At 46.9% G+C, this 18663-nt stretch overlaps 1 protein-coding gene across 2 annotated transcripts in view; it reads right to left on the minus strand.

The window, feature by feature from the left end:
- ITGA6 (integrin subunit alpha 6) overlaps nt 1-16693 on the minus strand; it is an 84752-nt gene extending 68059 nt beyond the window's left edge. For both annotated transcript variants that reach the window (XM_052656203.1, XM_052656210.1), the window contains exon 1: nt 16512-16693. In XM_052656203.1, coding sequence (XP_052512163.1) covers nt 16512-16693 — 182 coding nt within the window. The remainder of the gene's footprint in view (nt 1-16511) is intronic.
- Between the last annotated feature and the right edge of the window lie 1970 nt (nt 16694-18663).

Below are 18663 nucleotides of genomic sequence, written 5' to 3' on the forward strand. Positions count from 1 at the left end.
CAAAAGATTAGAATATACCAGAATATCCAGATTGGTTCAGTGAATCATGGCTTGGAAACCATGATTCCACTGAATACTGAATAAATTCTGTATTTAGAAATACTGAAGAAATTCTGTATTTAGAAAATACTGAAGAAATTCTTTACTTACATCAAACAAGCTCTAAAACACACCAAGAAAAAAAAAGATTCAGAAGAATACATGTAGCACACTATCACATGTAAAAAAATATAAATCCTTTCACAGCTGTCTGCAAATTTATAAACAAATACAAACATATACGATAAGCTGGCAAAACAACAGTTGCCTCCGAGAAGAACAGGACGACTAGAAACCAAAAGTGCAAGGGTGATTGTTTTTAGTTTTCATATCTTTGTACCACGTGACTGTATTACTAGTCAAAGATTAATTTTAATGTAATTTTTAAAATGATGTTGGTTTATGGACACTGGGTCATTAAAAGTCTTGCAGAGAAAATGACAGAGATAGATGATCATGGAAGTCAAAAATCAGTGCCCAGAAATCACAAAAAAGGCAAACCTCATAATTGCATAAGACAAGCTCACACGTGCTATCTTTCTGTAGGCAGCTGCAGGCAAGCAAGAGGCAGACACTGACTTTCACAGCCCATTCCAGAGGCATGACAACACATCAATAAAGAAGCATATAGACCCAGACCTACTGTGTACCAGGCACCGTGCTGGCCATCTGGGCATTTCAATACAGTGCAAATTTATTGTAATGGACAGAGGTGGAAATATACTGAGGAGGGACACAGTTTTACAAACTTTTACAGTGCAATACACATTATTTTCCGAGATTAAAAAAAAAGGTTTATTTCTCAAGGTTCTTGCTGTTCGTTTTAGCAGCATTTTATGGAGGATCTTTTACATACACTTTCAATAGATGGAAAACCAGATTGCAAATTCTTTTTTTCTTTTTAAGCAAACCATGCACCAGGTTTTGATCCCTGGGTCGAGAAGATCCCCTGGAGAAGGAAATGGCAACCCACTCCAGTATCCCTGCCTGGAGAATCCCATGGACAGAGGAGCCTAGTGGGCTACAGTCCATGGGGTTGCAAGAATCAGACACGACTTAGCAACTAAACCACAGTGTCTCCCTTTCTGGTGAGTAAAGTAATAATAAAGCTACCCCTTTCTACTCCTCCAAAAAAAGAAGAAAAAGAACTATACCAAAGAGAGGAAATCCAACCAGCTGAGAGGGTGGACAAGCTTTCCACCGCGGTCAAGTGAGGTGCAGAATAAAATGCAGTGACATCAGAGAGGGGAACTCCCGCCTTGGCTGTAAAAGTCCAGGAAACTGACGCATTCAGGGAGATGTCTCAGCTATGGAGAAACAATACAAAACGCTCATCCCTCACATCTCTTGTTAGAAGGGAATGAATGTGCCCCATTCAGGGGCATCTGGATACACAAGGCTTAAGTGCAGTGAGTACCTTTTATAAATAGCTGCAGGGTCCAGTAAAAGGCTTTGTCTTAGATGCTGTGGACACTGCCCCACCCCACCCACAGCAGTCACCTGTCTCAGGGAGGAGCGGGAGTGAGTCACAGCCTGAGTCAGCACCTCACCTTTCATTTAAAGCAAGGGGGTGGGGATCCACTTGGAGAACACACAATCACTTCTGCATGTTCAGCCACAAGCCCAGGCTGGGTTTCTCACAGAGACATGGCTATCTCAGGAACTCAGGATGGCAACTCTTTTTGATAAGTACAGATTTTCAAAGAAATTTGGTAGAACTTCAACAGCTGAAGCTTCTTTCCAGTGACACTTTTATAAAAACAGACATACTGGCTAGATCGATCCCTGCTGGGCTGGGCAGGGGAAGCAGAAGACAGGGGTTCATGTCAGGAGAGACCTCTGGACACAAGGTGGAAGAGGGGTGGAGGGGCAGCTCTGTTAGGAGCTAGCTGCATGACGGACAACAAATCCTAGGCCTCCAATTCTCGATCTGTAAGAAAAAAAGACATGCGCTACCTTTCTAGATCACTCCCTGGGTTCCTTTCTAACTTCTGCAAGTGGTAAGTCATTTCAGTGGTAAAGAAATCCGCAAAAGCATTGCTAGGTTATGTCACTACTCTCTGTACAGCTGAAAATACCTATGGGTTTGCGTGTGGAGGTCAGATTTCTTTTTAAAGCACATTCTTGTTTTATTTTTGACGAATGACACGTCATGCTCCCCGTTAAAGCTCTAAGCAAACAGATAAATCAGACCCAAGACACCTTCAGAGGGCCCACAATTCAGAACAGTCAGTAAACTCCTATTTTGACAGCTCCCAAAGAGCTTACCAGAAATTTCATAGTGAAAATATCATTAAGAACAAAGGAAGCCTATTAAATTCAGCAGGCAATAGAGAAATTAATCATTAGAAAACCAAAGAGAAAAAAGATAAAGCTGTTCCCAGGTGTTAGATAACAGGGCTCTAGAGGAAGTGGGTGGGGGTGGGAGGGTGGTATGAACAAGGAAAGTGCACGAAAGCCAAAGCTGGCCGGACCTACAGGGCCAGCTGCCAGTCTGCTCTGACATCCTGAACACACACTTCCTCCTGAGCATCAACCACGAATGCGCTACTGACACACCAAACCTCCACTCCATCTGAATTCAGCGTGCCACTAAAACTGGTTTCATTTTAAAGCTACTAAGAGGTAGTTAGGAAAAGTAGCAAGACAAAAGGAACAGCCAGGTTTGGGGTTTTCTTTGGTTTTTTAATAATCTGCTGCAATTCTCTCATAACTCAGCAGAAGACTTTAATTACCTGGGCTTCTCAAGGAACATGCATGAGGAACCCAAGGGCTCCACAAATGGATTCAGGGGCACAATGGTTGAAATCAACCAGGAGGCTTCCTTTACCAGATTGGAAAACACATACTAAGCTAGGAGATGGAATTTTTAACACCGTAAATTTGTTAAACTTTTAATTCCACTGCCACTAACCTATCTTAGAATATCACATCGGATGATATAATTAAGCACAATTCTCTGTTTAAGTAAGTTTGGCCTATCAATATTTAATGGTCTCATAACAGGGCCATCCTGATGGCTGAGCACTCTAGTAGTCTATGGGGTGCTAGATTTTGCAACCATGTGGATATATTTAACATATGGTTAAGATGATAAATTTCACGTGTATTTCACCAGTTTTTTTTTTTAAGTAGCAGTAGTATTAGTACTAGCACCAGGATATAAAGGATCATTCTAAAGAAACTGTCATCTTACTTCCTATTTTCCACAAGGCTTCCATGTACTTCCATGTACTTTCAAAGAGTTTAACAAATGCCTTTGGGGTGCCATTTCCATCAGATTGGAAGCAGAAATGGACAAGCCATCAGCCTTGCTCATAAGCTCACAAATCAGGAGGAATAATGTCCCTCCAACAGACATGAAGAGAGTATCTTCCACACGTGTAGGATTTAGCCAGGCCATGAGGGCAACTAAGATGCTATGCTGTCTTATGTGCAAACACCCACAGCTACATCAGTTAACTAACGCTGGCCTGGAGAATTCAGAGACTCAGCTGAAGAAGTGCTGTGGTCGTGTAGAGTGTCCCCAGTTAGCAGGTGGAAGGGCATCAGCGGCTGTGTATTTGCTATCGCTATACCAGGCCACTGTGGGAGAAAAACATTTCAAACTGTAAGATACTGTTCCGTGAAGAGCAAGATCAGGCGGTACAGATTTAATTCCAGGAATTGGCTACCAAGATGTTCACGTGTATGGCATAGCACTGGGCATTGAGCAGGTAGGTTTCAGGACTCACACTGCCACTACCCAGCTGTCACTCAACTTTCCTGGGGATCAGTCCTACTTCTGCAGATAAAGGGTTGAGCCAGTCCGCCTGTCAATCATTTCCACGGAAGTCCTGAATGAGGTAGGAGATGACCGAGTTTGGGAGCACAGCTCAAAGTGGCCAGCAAACGCTTGAACTGTCTTTAAAAGTCTTATGCTTTACATTTTAAAACTTACTCATATTTCAACCTGCACTACACTGAGACAACTTTTTTATTTTAAGTAACTCACCGCCACACCACCTCCAGAAGATGTTCCCTAATGAATCTGTGGCACATACCAGGACAAGGGTTCGAAGGTCCCGTGAGTCACACTCTTGCATAACTCCAGAGATACTTTCTTTCCTTTCAGATTCAGAATTACCTCGTCGCCTCTTTAGCCAATACCACTAATCTTGAAAGAAGAGGACCGGAAATTGACAGGGCTTTAGAATCCCCGGTGCCATTCAGTTTTCCCCATCCCTGACAACTCAGCAAGGCCATACGTCATCCTTGCTCAACACACACAGTGAAACACTGTGCTCGTTGAGGACGATCAGGAAGACCAGCGACGAGCAGGGAGCAGGGAACCGGAAGCCGGGCTCTGGCGCCCTGCATGTCCACCCGGCACGCAGGACACACGGATGCCGCGCTGTCTGAGGTGGAACTAGATGCGGGAGCTGCAGATACCCCCATATGAGAGACCTCCATCCAGCACATAAAGTGAGTTTTGTAAGAGGTTAACAAAATATCCAGTTGGCCAGAAAGTTCACTCAGGTTTTCCGATAACATCTGACAAAAAAACCAAATGAACTTTTTGGCCAACCCAATAAGCAGCTGTGGTTCTCTGTAGCTCAAATATGGCCTAAGAAACTGGAAATCCTTACGGAATTTACTTTTGTTGTCATGTTCTCTTCCTTCTTCCAAGAGCCCCTCTTTAAGGCAATATGGTATTTCCCATCCATCTGTGGACTTCCCCCCACCTCTGGGGGCAACTTAACCTCTGATCTGACCCCCAAAGGGTAAATTCCGCTGTCTGCCAGACTGTAAAAACAGCTACGGAACTCCCCCATGTGAGCGGATCCCGACTACTACTACTCTACTTTAAGGCACCTGCGACATTAAAGGCTGCTGTTTATTGGAGTACTGGGCACGATGCTCAGGGCTTCCTACTAACTACATTTCATCTTCACAATTCTATGAGGCAGTTTTCATTAGTGCCTCAATTTCACTGATGAGGGCAAGCAACTTGCTCAAGATCAAATCAACAGAGTGTGAAGCAGCTGAGATTCAAACCCCACATTCCTTTGCCTGTAGAACAAAGTTCTTACTCCTATAAGGCAAATGTCTCTACAGATGCTGAGTAACTTATGTTTGTTGTTGAGTCACTAAGTCATCTCCGACTCTTCTGCAACCCCATGGACTGTAGCCTGCCAGACTCCTCTGTCCATGGGATTTTCTAGGCAAGAATACTGGAGTAGGTTGCCGTGCCCTCCTCCAGGGGATCTTCCCGACCCAGGGATAGAATTCATGTCTCCCACGTTGCAGGTGGATTCTTAATCACTGAGCCACCGTAATGATATATTATTATTTACTGAGAAATTAGAAGCAACCAAAAAAACACTCACAGTCTCCCACCATGATAACTACCCACTGACCTGCATGTGCGCCCCTTTACTCTGCGGTTGACGAGTTACTGGTTCTCCAGTAACCAGGTAACCTTTCCCACAATGCATCTCTCTCACCCACGCACAGACATCACACCAGCAAGTCTCCCCACCCATGTTCACTTCTCCCTTTCTGTTGAACTCTCCTTGAACTCTCTCAACAAACCCCCTCACTGTCACTTTCTCCCATTTAAAATAAAATTCCCTCTCGACTCCAGTTTCCCCTCCGGCTCTTGCTCTGCTCCCCTCTCCAGGACCTCCGATTCATCTTCTAGTCTCTTGCCTGGTGTTGGAGAAGACTCTTGAGAGTCCCTTGGACTGCAAGGAGATCCAACCAGTCCATCCTAAAGGAGATCAGTCCTGAATATTCAGTGGAAGGACTGATGCTGAAGCTGAAACTCCAATACTTTGGCCACCTGATGTGAAGAACTGACTCATTGGAAAAGACCCTGATTGTGGGAAAGATTGAGGGCAGGAGGAGAAGGGGACGAGAGAGGATGAGATGGTTGGATGGCATCACTGACTCAATGGACATGAGTTTGAGTAAACTCTGGGAGTTGGGGATGGACAGGGAGGCCTGGTGTGCTGCAGTCCATGGGGTCACAGAGTCGGACACGACTGAGCAACTAAACTGAACTGAGCCTCTCACCAGCCCACACCAGGCACGGCTCCTGCTCCACTCCACAAGAGCTCTGATAAAGTCAGCCATGGCCTCCATATTGCTGTGCCAGGGATCAAATCTCAGTGCTATTTGACACAACTGATTGATCACTCTCTAAACCACCTGCATCGTGTGGCTTCCAGGACAGCACGTTGCCTAGTTCCCTACTTTACTGGCCATTCCTCTTCATGACTGGTGCTGGGTCCCACATCTTCACTCTCTATGAGAGAATACCCTGCACGTCTGTCCTTAGTCTCTATCCTCTCCTCCTTGGTGATCTCATTCATTGGTCCACAGCTCCGCATACAACCTAGAGCTATGGCTCTGCTATCTGTATCTCTAATCCAAACCTTTCCATCCAAACTTCACGCTCATTCAACTGCCTACTCAACAGCTCCACTTGATATCTGGACATCTCAAAACTATGATCTCCAAAATTAAACTCCTGCTCTTCTCCTCAAATCTATTTTTTTAGTTCACTCTAAACCACTGTATGATAACTTTATCCTTCTAGCTTTTCTCTCTTTAACTGGTCCACAGGAAATCCTATTCACTCTATTTTCAAAACATAGCCAGAATGCATCCACTTCTCACTATCTTCACTACCACCTTGGGCCAAACCACTATCATCTCTTACCTATTATTTAAAAGGACTTTCATCATTAAGATCACTACATCTGTACTTGTGTGTTCCCAATAATGTAGTAGCTACAGAAGGGCAGGACAAGCCACTCCAGTATTCTTGCCTGGAAAATCCCAAGAGTCAGACAGAACTGAAGTGACTTAGCACAGTAGCTAGAGAATCCATGCAAAATCTAAGTCAGAACATGTCATACTCTTCTCAGCATCCTCCAATGGCTTCCCATCTCATTCAAGAGCAAAAACCAGCCTTCCAATGACCTATAAGGCCCTCCACAATCTGGCTCCAAGGAGACTACAGGCTTCTTTGCTGCTCCTGAACATGCTTCTGCCCCAGGGCCTTTGCACCTGCTGTTCTCACTGCCAGATATACTTTCCCCTCAATACTGACATAGCTTGTGCCTGCTCCATGAAGTCTTCCTGGCTGCCTGACAGCCAATCATTTCTTACTCCAGCTAAGCTGAGGGGACCCTCGTGTCTCAGGGCTCATCTCTTAGGGTTATCCTGTGAGCAAGGCTTCCGCGGATGCCCTTCTACACTCCCCAAAACCCTTTCTCAGCTTGGGCCCTATCGCAGCCTTGGGCCCTTTCTGAAAACAAGGCTTAGAAAGTACTTTTCTTTCTGAACTGGCTGATCTGATATGGAATCTGAAAAGACTTTACTATGTGGTGGGTAGTCAAACACTTTTCCAGCTGGCCCCTGGAAGTCCTCCCTTGAGGTTTGGACCATCTAATTCTGGGGCTTCTCCTTCGGTTCTCCCCAGGACTCTACCCTTGAGCCTCTAGAAGATCCAGCAGAGTGCAGATTCACCTCCTTTTGCACTTGCAGGTTTCCATAAGACTCTTTATCACCAGATCTGAAAGCCAGCTCTCAACTTTCCTGAGTACTGTTCTAAGTTGATCTGTGGGCCTACTCTCACTAGCCACCACAAGGCCTCTGGATTCCTGAAGCCCAAACAACAGGTTTTCAACACTGCACGTTTCCTCCAGGTATTTTAAATATCTTCTCCTATCTATCTCCAATCTCGCTGGCCCTTGTAGAATTCTAAATATCTCCATTTCCCTTGTACTCAAGGGACAGATGGAACTACATTGTCAGGAAGTGGGGTGGAAAGGAGGGGTCATATCAGTGGGAAGGGAACCCAGGAAAAAATTTTTTTTCACTTTCCTCAGCAGAGAGGGAATACAAAATGTCAAATTCCCTGTGCTACCCAGTGGGCCATTCACACTAAGGAACTACCGCTCTACACATACACCACAGCTCCCACGGATGGGATCCTCCAGTTAACTTTATATCATGTTGCTTTATCAGGAGCACGGAAGACTGACCCACTTGATCGATAGCAGTATACCCTGAAGACAAGGACTCTGATTCTGAAAACAGAAGAGGTTATTTGGTTCAGGAGACGTACAGCTCAGTGACATTCTACTCTCTGGGTCTGAAACATTTATCATCATGTGTATCTCTCTCTCTCTCTTAGACACACACACATGATTAAAATAACCTCAGTACAAATGAATGTCCTTTTCAAAATGAAGAAACTGGAGCAACATTGATATCAGCAAGCAGAGCAAGCACAGACCAAGGATAAAGAGGCATTACCCTGTGCTCTGTTTAGTCTACGTATCACCAGTATGCCCCTTGCAAACTACACCAAGGTTTATTTTTATTTCTATATTCCCAAGCTTATAAAGCCTATTTCTCTAAAAGGTTTTTCTCATATCTGAAAGGCTTTTCAAAAAAAGTAATCTTCGGATTGTATGACATGCAAAACATATCCAGCTGGTTGGCAAATAAACATGCGAGGAGACAACCATGGCTTCATGTGCCTTGTTTTGGCCTTCCGCACTTTCTTTCATGGTACTTTCCCCATTCCCGCTAATTCAGAACAGTTGTCCTTACCACTTAATTGGTTTTCAAGACTTAAAAGTTTCTTCCAGTCTTTTCGCCAATTTGGGATTAGATGAAGTGACAGCGGTACCCAACAGTAGAATCCAGCACGTGTAGATGTGGAGGTGTGGTGTGGGGAAGAGCGGCGGCTACACTGTGGCCTAAGGAAGGCGTCATTCTGCCAACACACCAACCATGCAACAGGTGAGCTGATTCAGAATTGTCTCGCCCTGCTGATTGGAATAGGAAAGCCAGACACCATCCATTTAGATGGTGATCATTCCACCCTGTTACTAGACTAACAGGGACCAACACTGGTGAAGTTCACAGCTAGTTAACAATTAGTCTCTTAATTTAGTTCCAAGAATTCTGTGTGCAATTCTAAATACCAGTTTAATAAACAAGAATTTGCTAAAACATGACTTCCACACGTTGTCCATGCATCTCTCAACTTTAGGCAGCTTCATCATTGACAAATCAGATCCAGCTTTGCACAGGCTCCTTCCTAGCATACATTAATGCCAAACAAAGGACTAAGAAAAATAAATCATCACCAGCCCAGCCCTGGGCGGAGTGTACACTACCCAGCCTGCCAGGAATGGGAGTGGAGGGCTGTGACTTTCCAAGTCACAGAGGTCTGAGAAGATCTGGAAACCAGACATTTGGTATTCCTTATGAATAACGCCAGCCTGAATGTGCACAAGCCACGCTCTGTAGGTACTCTACGCCCAAAGTCCCTGCCCATCATTCCTGCACCAGTCTGCCCCTTCATCTCCACTGCTTGTGGAAACCCTGCTGCTGTTCATCTAACGCCACGGCTAGCAAAAGACCACAAGGTACGGTTCTCCTGAGATGTACTTTCCCAACATGGTAACTGTAGAATGAAGGCAGAGAGGGGATGGACACTTGAACATCATCACAATCGATGCCCCGAAGAAAGTCCACCCACACAAACCAGGCAGCGTGGAGGCTGCGTACGGAGAACCAACTCGCCCAACAGGTCATGGGCACTTCACCTCTCACTGTCTTGGTTTCCACATTTATTTAACATGCACAAAGTGCTTACTCTGAGTCAGGGCTAGTCTAAGGTACAATTATCCTCATTTTACGGCTGAGGAAAGAGACCTAGAGGGATGAGGTGTTGTGATTTATAATAATATATGTTTGGTTTTCATCTACTGTTCCCGGCACAGAGCTCCTAAAACTCTAGGAATTGGCCAAGTAAGGAGAGCGACAAAGGTGTCTTTTGTTATGTTAATGAGGTGGCTCCGCCTGCACCTAAGGAGGGGGGCGCTTTATTAGGGGGTTGGAACTTTCAGCCCCACCCTCCTGACCTCCAGGGAGGAGGAAGGGCTGGAGGTTGAGTTCACTTGGCAATGGCTAATGTTTTAATCAATTGCGCCTAATGTATCAAAGCCTCCATAAAAACTCAAGAGGATGGAGTTTGGGGAACTTTGGGGTTGCAAACCACGTGGAGATTGGGGGGATGGTGGCATGCTGGAACAGAGCATGCAAACTCTAAACCCTTCCTCCATACCTTGCCCTACACATCTCTTCCATCTGGCTGTTCCTGAGTTATATCTTTATATAATACACTAGTAATCTAGTTTAAAAAAAAAAGCTTCTCCAAGTTCTGTGAGCCACTACAGCAAATTAATCAAACCCAAGGCAGGGATCGTGGGAAATTCCAATCTATAGCCAGTCTGTCAGAAGCCCAGGGGACACCTTGGACTTGGCCTGGGCATCTGAAGTTGGGAAGGCAGCCATGTCGCACTGAGCCCCTTAATCTGTGGGATCTGTTGCTATCTCCAGGGAGACTGACAGAATTGAGCCGACTGGTATCTGAGGATGGTTTGATGGTGTGTGGGGAAAACCCATACACACTGGCATGGGGAGCAGAATGTTAAGTATTCTGCACAATGTACAGCAGGAAGTGGTAGAGAAGGACTTAATCCCATCCACTGGGATCCAGACTCCAGCTCTAGAATCTGTTCTGATGCATTATATTATGTTCCTTCTGGGTAAAAACGGAAAGCTCATCTGGCTCAAACTTAGAAAATGTTATGAACAGATTCTCAGATCACACCTATAGAAACTGGTATAATAGATCTGGCCTGAGTTCAAATTTGGAGAAAGAAATGGCAACCCACTCTAGTATTCTTGCCTGGAGAATCCCAGGGACAGAGGAGCCTGAAAGGCTACAGTCCATGGGGTCACAAGAGTTGGACACAACTTAGTGAGCCTCAAATTATATTTTTACAAAGAGATTCTCCATGTTACCTTGATGACCAGCCAGGTTTGAGAACCCAGAAAGTTCCTTGTAGACAAAATCATTTGATTCTAAACTTATACCCAAACACAGGAGGGGGCTGGCCCTGCTCCCAGGACCCATTACTGTGAGGGCTCAACCTTGACCACTCTCTCAAAAGGCCATTAGAACTCTGGTTCTGACCCATTGCCCACCTGGATCACCACTCTACATACAGCTCTCACTGGAGGGGGTTAGCAGCTACCCCACCACTGCACTTAAAGAGCTACATGTATCCAAGACCCCCTTACTGACCATGAGTAACTAACACTTAGCCATCAATTCACACATGCCCTCACATGCTTCCTTCCATTTGACCCCCACACCCTTGTCAAGTAGCTTCAGGACCTTAGTCTACAGCCACCTTCTCTATGTAGTCTTGATTTAACAACTAGCAGATCTCAGCACCCAGTGCAGTATAGGTCAGCCTGTATTTCTGGGGTTAAGTTATAAAGTGTGCCTTTAAGGCAAAAGTCAAGTGTAATTAACAATCACTCATAAAAATCCCTTAGCAGGGCTTTGGGCCCTTGAGAACTCAAAACACCAAGAGTCAACCTCTTTGAGCAAAGAGTCGGATGCGACTGAGCGACTAAACTGAACTGAACCTCTTTGACAGTCTCTTTGCCGAAACACTCTAGCTCCCCTTTCCCTGGAGGCAGCAGAGAGCAACATCTACAGCAAGCTCAAGAAGTGCAGGCCATTAAATAAAGGGATTTCCCCCTCTCTGCCCTGAGCCAGAGAAGTTGATTGCACAAGTTAAATTGAGCGTATGCTATGACTCCATTTTATGTGCAAGGCATATTCAAGGTGCTATCAGGCAAAGAAACGAACATAAGACCCCTGCCCTCACATAACCTATTATCCACCTGGGCGGGATTAGCCCATACCCTGAAAATGGCAGACAACAGTTAAATATTACATAATTAAATAATACAAAACCATCAGAGCTGTCAGGCACATGACAGGAAGGACTACATTCAAAGGAAGAGAACGTGATGTAGTATGGATTGGGCTCAAAAGGCTTTCATGGAGAAAGGCAAACTGGTTCTTACAACATGATGATGTTCTTCAGGATGGACCAACTTGGAACTAACCAGCGTTCCAAGGAAAACTGACCCTGTTATCTGAGCACAGGATATTATGTTCTATTACGTCTCCAGTATCTATCTTGAAAGTGCCAGGGCATTCACCTGTCACTCTGTTCCTATGCTGAGTCAAGGTCTAAGGGAATCCATGCATCACAGTTCCAGTACTACTTGGTGACAAAGCTTAAATCCTGATACTACTGATAGCACCACCAACTCAATGGACACGAATTTGAGCAAATTCCAATAGGTGAGAACAGAGGAGCCTGGCGTGCTGTAGTGCATAGAGTCACAGAGTTGATAAGACTTAGAGCCACTGAACAACAACAATATTACTATGCTAAAATAGGGAATTATACAACTAAGAACATAGTAACCCTTCTTTAATATAAAGCTTTTTTACATGAGCATTTACCTGACTTTCCTGACATTATTATTCATATCACAAAAATACTTTTTTTTGTAAACCCTAAGTCATGACTTGATGGACTCACGAGACCAGCCTGTGTTAAAATTAAACTTGTCTATTTCTGCCTTCTTGCAGAGTCCTAAGATCTCCTCTAAGTCACCCTGCCCATTTTGGCTCTTTCTCCACTCTCAGGACTCAAGGTGACCGAGACAGTCCCTGGACGATGGCCCTGGGCCATATGGCACTCTGAATGAATGCAAGGAAGCAAGTGCTTAGGTACACATCCTGGACATAGTTCTGATCCCCAGCTGGCTTCTCACTGGGCTTTTTCAGAAGGGGAAGGAATGACAGGCAAAGAAGGAAGGACCCAGAAGCTGATCCAAGGCCAGCTGGAGTAAGTGTCCATAGGAAGAGAGACCAGGCACAGATATTTAAATAGACAGCCCTGACCCACGTGGCGAGTGGTTTAATAAATCAACCTAACATAGCACATTTCCAAAACTCAATTTCTCCAGGTCTGAAGGACACGTCTGACTTTTCCTTTTAGAGGTGAAATGAGCATGAGTCAGAAATGCGAAGTTCAAATCCAGATTCTGTTAAGATTCTGCTTAAGCACTCATGAGACTATAGATATTTAACTTTCAGCTTTAGTTTCTTCATCTATAAAGTTTCTTTATCTAGCTAGACGATACGATCTCTAGTTCAGTAAAATTGATTTTAAGAGCAAGAGCATCACAGGTGCGAGAAAAACCAAGAGTAAACATTATAGAGTCAAAACAGAAGCAACAGTGGGCCTGGTGGGCCTTAGGAAGACAGTGGCGATCAGGAAGTTTCCAAAAAGAAAATGTCATTTGGGATAAACCCAGCATCACTCCCAGCATCAAAGATATAACTTAAAGATCTATTCCTTCTGGATTCTGTCCTGCAATCACACACAGACTCAGCTCTTCCCAGAAGAGTAAAAAGGGCTGACTCACAGGATGGACATACCCACAGATGCCATCCCTTACTTTCTACCTAGTTGGGGTGACTCAACCTTAGATCCTGACCTCAGTAACTCAGCCAAACTTCTTTAATATCTAGCCTAAAAAGCCCAGTGAAGTTTTATGATCTCTATTTCAGTTTTACAGTCCCCAGAGTTTTAGGAATAGCCAGTGGCTCAGATGTAAAGAATCTGCCTGCCAAGCAGGAGACATGGGTTCGATCCATGGGTCAGGAAGATCCCCTGGAGAAGGAAATGGCAACCCACTCCAGTATTCTAACCTGGAAAATCTTAAGGAAAGAGAGTCAGATACGACTTAGTAACTAAACAACAACAACAAACACGTTTTAAGGCTCTCAGATACAATATTATTCTGTTACAAAATCTTGGAGTTTAAGATATGAAATATTTAAACAGCATCGTAGAAAGTTTAACCCACAAAAATCTATGGTTTGTTCCCACAACGCTGCATTCATCTGACATGCTCACACATCTTTGATATTTTACTTCTTCCGCCTCAATGAAGTCCCTTGTTTGAGACATTTACTTTTGTTGTAAATCTAAGATTGATTAAAGTTAAAATGCTTTGAAAATGGGGTTCATAAATGTGATTAAGTTTAACTTACCCAATGCCAATAACCTTCGATTTCACTCTTTGGCAGAGTGAGACTCATATGATGTTTAACACGTGCAGAGTCACAGGCACACAGGAGGAATTCACTTGCTGTTTCTAAATGCATCACCATTAACAACTACCATTTAGTCAGCAAATACCCATGCCAGGCAGGAATTAGGCACTTTGCATGTTATCTCTTAATCCTTACAACAAGCCTATTGAGCAGTAGTAATAGCTCCATTTTACAGATAAAAAACACCAAGGCTCAAAGTAACAGCTGCGAAATACCAAGAAGGAATTTTGAGCTTAGGTCTCTCTCACCAGTGCCCTGAAATACTCCCAATAAGTGCAGAGTTTAGGAGGCTGGCCCATAAGCTGTGGGGTCTCAACCTTACCGGCTGTTACTTTACACCCACATCCTTTACTGACAAAGGTGACAACTAATATGGGTATGGCCTGTGTGTACTGGTTCTCCTGGGTGAGGCTAGTGCTGCCAGATTACTTTACCAAAAGAAGGTGGGGGCGTGGCACCTGACATAAATCACAGCCCCCCTAGAGTGGGCTGTTGCCACACTCCCAGGTCCAGAGAAAGATACAGTTCCCTTAAAGTGGGCCACTCCTCTCTGTCAGTCCCTAAGAGCATTTCTAGAAGGCATCAGTCCCCAAACACAGGCTGCTTCTTACATACCTGTGGCAGGTCTAACAGCAAAGAAGCCCACCAGCAAGAACAAGTTTGAGCAAGCACACCGCTAACCTTGGTGACAACAGAGATCCTGGCTGAAACTATCTTCTGCAAATCTCCACCCCCACAGATAACTTTCCGCCCCACTACTTCCCCTTCACAATGTTTGCTTGAACCAGTATTTCAAGGAAACCACCAGCTTCAGTAGAGGACTAGTGCAGAGAATGCCAAGGAGAATATATTCCCTCTGCTGGCCCGTGGTCATTTCTGCACTAACAAGTTCATTCTCCATATGGGTGAATGTTCATCAACACATTCAAGTACTCAGAGACAGCAAACGTCATCCATTAACTGAGTTAACAGAAACCACCTTTCATTTCAAATTTACAGCATCACAATTATTTCTGCTGAGAGAAAATAGAGTATAAGCAGCTGCTCAGGCCTGCAGACTACTCCCCCAGCCTTCCCACCCTGTACTAATTTCTTTGCTTCACTGGTAGGTGTTATTAGAAAAATCTGACTTTAAGATTCAGGCACCTACAACCTTCACCAATTCCGAAGTTCTTAATTACTGAAATCAAGATTTTCTCTGCAGCCCTAAAACCCCATTCCCCTCTCATAAAGTCCTCTCCTCTGTGGCTGTACTTTGCATTCTTCGGTCTGTTGGTCCTGGAAGGACCTCAGCTCAACCAAAGGGCTGGGGGTGGGGGGTGCGAGACCTTTTGTGAGTTTATTTTTCGGTAGCCCAGATCAAGAATGCGGCCCCACAGCGATTAAAGCCACTAAGCTCCCAAATACCCTCTCCTGCCTAAACAGTTTGATCATGTGGGAACCAAACACTGTCTAAGAAAGAAAAGGAGAAGCTACGAGTGCCGGTCTCCACTTTCTCCCTGGAGGAGCACCGCTGTGCCACGGTGTTGGGGGGGGTCGGGGGTGGTCACTTCCAGACCTCATTTGGAAAGCCCCCAGCCTAGATCGGACATTTTGCTTTAACCCTTCGGCAGGGCCTCCCAGGGCTGGGGCCCACCGGGTCTCGGGTGGCGCCGGACGCTTTGTGGCTTGTGCGGGGTGGGGGTGGGGGGTCGGCCAAACCACTAACAGGGTCTTATCTTCTCAGCTGATCTAGTTCTGCGGAACAGGTGCTTGGTTGGGTCCATCTTTTTAAAAGCGGGGGAGGCGTGTAAAAGTCTCGCCTACCAGGGAACCTGCCCTTAGGGGAAAGCCTCGCAGGACATGATGAAAGGTGGCTTTCCAAGTTCTGCGAGGCGCGCGAGTCTGCTGGGGAGCGGGCGGGGTGGGGCGGGGTGTTCTCTGTGAGTTTGGGAAAGGCCTGGATCTCCCTAACGACCCTCTCAGTCATCTCACCGCAGCGAAAACAGGGACCCCCCCTACACCCCAAGTCATCCCCCACTCAACACACACGTGAAGCTCAGCAAAGCGTGCCACCTGCCGGGTTCCCAGCAAACATGCCCGGAGGGAAGGATCGCCGGAAAGCACTTTGTTTAAAAAAAAAAGTAAACTCTCCCGGGTCCGAGGACAGCCCCGCCTGGCACCGGGGCCGCGGTGTGCAGAGTCGGCCCCCGGGTTCTCTTTCCGGGGCTGAACTGGGGAAGGCGCCGCGCCAGGCGGGGCCGGAGGGGAGCGCGCGGGGCGCCGGGCGCCGGGCCCCGCTCCCCCGGAGCCTGCTGAGTGCCGGACCGGGCAGGGCCGGCCGGCGGGAACGCGGGGAGCCTTCGACCTGGTTCGCGCGTGGGCCGGGGCCCGGGTGGGGTGGACAGAGTCGGGAACTCACAGCCGCTTGTCCTCAGGCTGCAGCTGCCAGTGCATCGCCAGCGAGAAGCCGAAGAGGCTCCCGGAGTCCCCGGTTTTCTCGATCACATTGTCCTCGCGGGTGTCCAAGTTGAAGGCGGTGCCGAGCCGCGGCAGGAGCCCCACTGACAGGTAAAGCAGCCACAGCCGCCCCGCGGCCGCCATGGGCCGGCGCACCGAGAGGGGAGCGGGAAACTGCGCGGCCGCCCCGCGCTTCGGGCCGGACTCGGGGCTACAGCGCCGCTGCCGCCGCGGCCACCTCGGTCTCGTCTCGCCGCCGCGCCCGGCCCCACCCCCGGGACGAGTCGCGCTCTCCGCCCGGCCGCTCCCCCTCGCGGGCAGCTCCCGACCACTGAATGAGCCCGTTGTTCTCTGGAGACTCGCAGGCGTTTTATCAAGTGACGAGGACGCCGGCCCCGCCCCGGCCCTCCCCATCCCCTGGCCCCTCCTCGCGCGCCCGCCGCCGGCACCTTTGCGGCCCGCCCGGCTGCGGTGCGACCCTGCGCTGCCCCTTTGCGCCGCCCCCCGCCACCCCCACACCTGGTCGGGAAGCCGCGGGGGAGACCCGGAGGCGAGCTGCGGGCCGGGCAGTCCCAGCCTGCGGGTCCTCCTGGAGCAAAGCGCTTGAATTGTGGTTGCCGTGCGGCACAGAGCCGGAAAGGCGTTTACTACCTGTTCTAAAAACAAGTGGTGGTGATGCGCCGGCAGGCCGGGAGCCCCTGGTGCTCGCCGACTCACGTGCAAAGGCTGCGTTCATTCATTCCTCAAGTGTTTATGGAGCGCTTAACGCGGGCCCGGTACTTGGGGACTGGAGCTGTATAGATTGTCCTCTGTCCTCATAGACCTAACGTCAAAAACGATAACAGCACAGATTTTAAGAGGGTTGCACAGTTGCAAACGCACAGCTATTATCTCATTTCTTGCTCCTAACAATCCTATGACGTGGGTATTTTCTTTTTGCAGATGAGAAAACTGAAGCTCAGCCTTGCCCCAGTGTCTCCAGGGATCTGCGTCCAGGTGGAAAGGAGAGTTTGCGGGAAAAGTCACGCTAGTGTAGGCAACTTAAAACTTGATTTCCAGGTATTCCCAGGCTGAGAAGGTCCTCATCAGTGAAGGAAGAGTTATTTAAAGTGGTACCCAGGCGCTCAGGAGCCCTTCATTCCTGCCCCAAATTCCCAGAACTAGTTGGGAGGAGAATTTCCCTGCCTAGAGACTTCTCTGAGATCAGCGTGGGTGGCCTAAACCCTCCAGCCTCCAGCACAAGGGGTGGGGCCTCTAGTGAGGTGTTGACCCCTGGGGTGTTTTTATCCTGCAGGGGTTCTTAACCCAGGAGGAGAGAGAATTCAGGTTACTCTGAATTTGGATGACAACAAAATTTACATTTTTATTTTCACTAATCCTTTAACTAATATTTAGTATTTCCTTCCTAATATTTAGCATTGGTTTCCTTTATATTTCTAGGTATTTTATGCATTTAAAAACATTGTTCTAGTGGTCCATGGCCTTCAGCAGTCTGTGGAAAGTGCTAGCTCAAAGATTCCTGGAATGCCTTGGGGAGCCTGCCTTGATCTTACATCCCTACTTTGGAAATAGAAGCTGAGTGAGTCCCAGGGAAGAGCTGGAGCTCTGAATATGCATGTGGGGAGAAGGGAGGCAGGGTCACGTGCCACGTGGCCTCAAGGGGTATTTGTACCAAGGGAGCAACCTGTACCACACAGAAAAGCCACCTGAACATGACAAGGGTCCACAGGTGGTAACAGCTGCTAGAAGTGGGGTATGTCCCACTTCTCTCCCAATCGTTGTTATTTGGTTTTTAAGTTGTGTCCAACCCTTTGGGACCCCATGGACAATAGCACATCAGGCTCCTCTGTCCTCCACTATTTCCCAGAGTTTGCTCAGATTCATGTCCATTGAGTCAGTGATGCTGTCTAACCATCCCATCCTCTTCTGCCCACTTCTCCTGCCCTCAATCTTTCCCAACATTAGGGTCTTTTCCAGTGAGTCAGCTCTTTGCATCAGAAGGCCAAATCATTGGAGCTTCAGCTTCAGCAACAATCCTTCCAATGAATATTTATGGTTGATTTCCTTTAGGATCAACCGGTTTGATCTCCTTGCAGTCCAAGGGACTCTCAAGA

This window comes from Budorcas taxicolor, chromosome 2 (genome assembly GCF_023091745.1).
Source record: "Budorcas taxicolor isolate Tak-1 chromosome 2, Takin1.1, whole genome shotgun sequence".
In the NCBI taxonomy this organism is placed as follows: Eukaryota; Metazoa; Chordata; class Mammalia; order Artiodactyla; family Bovidae; genus Budorcas; species Budorcas taxicolor.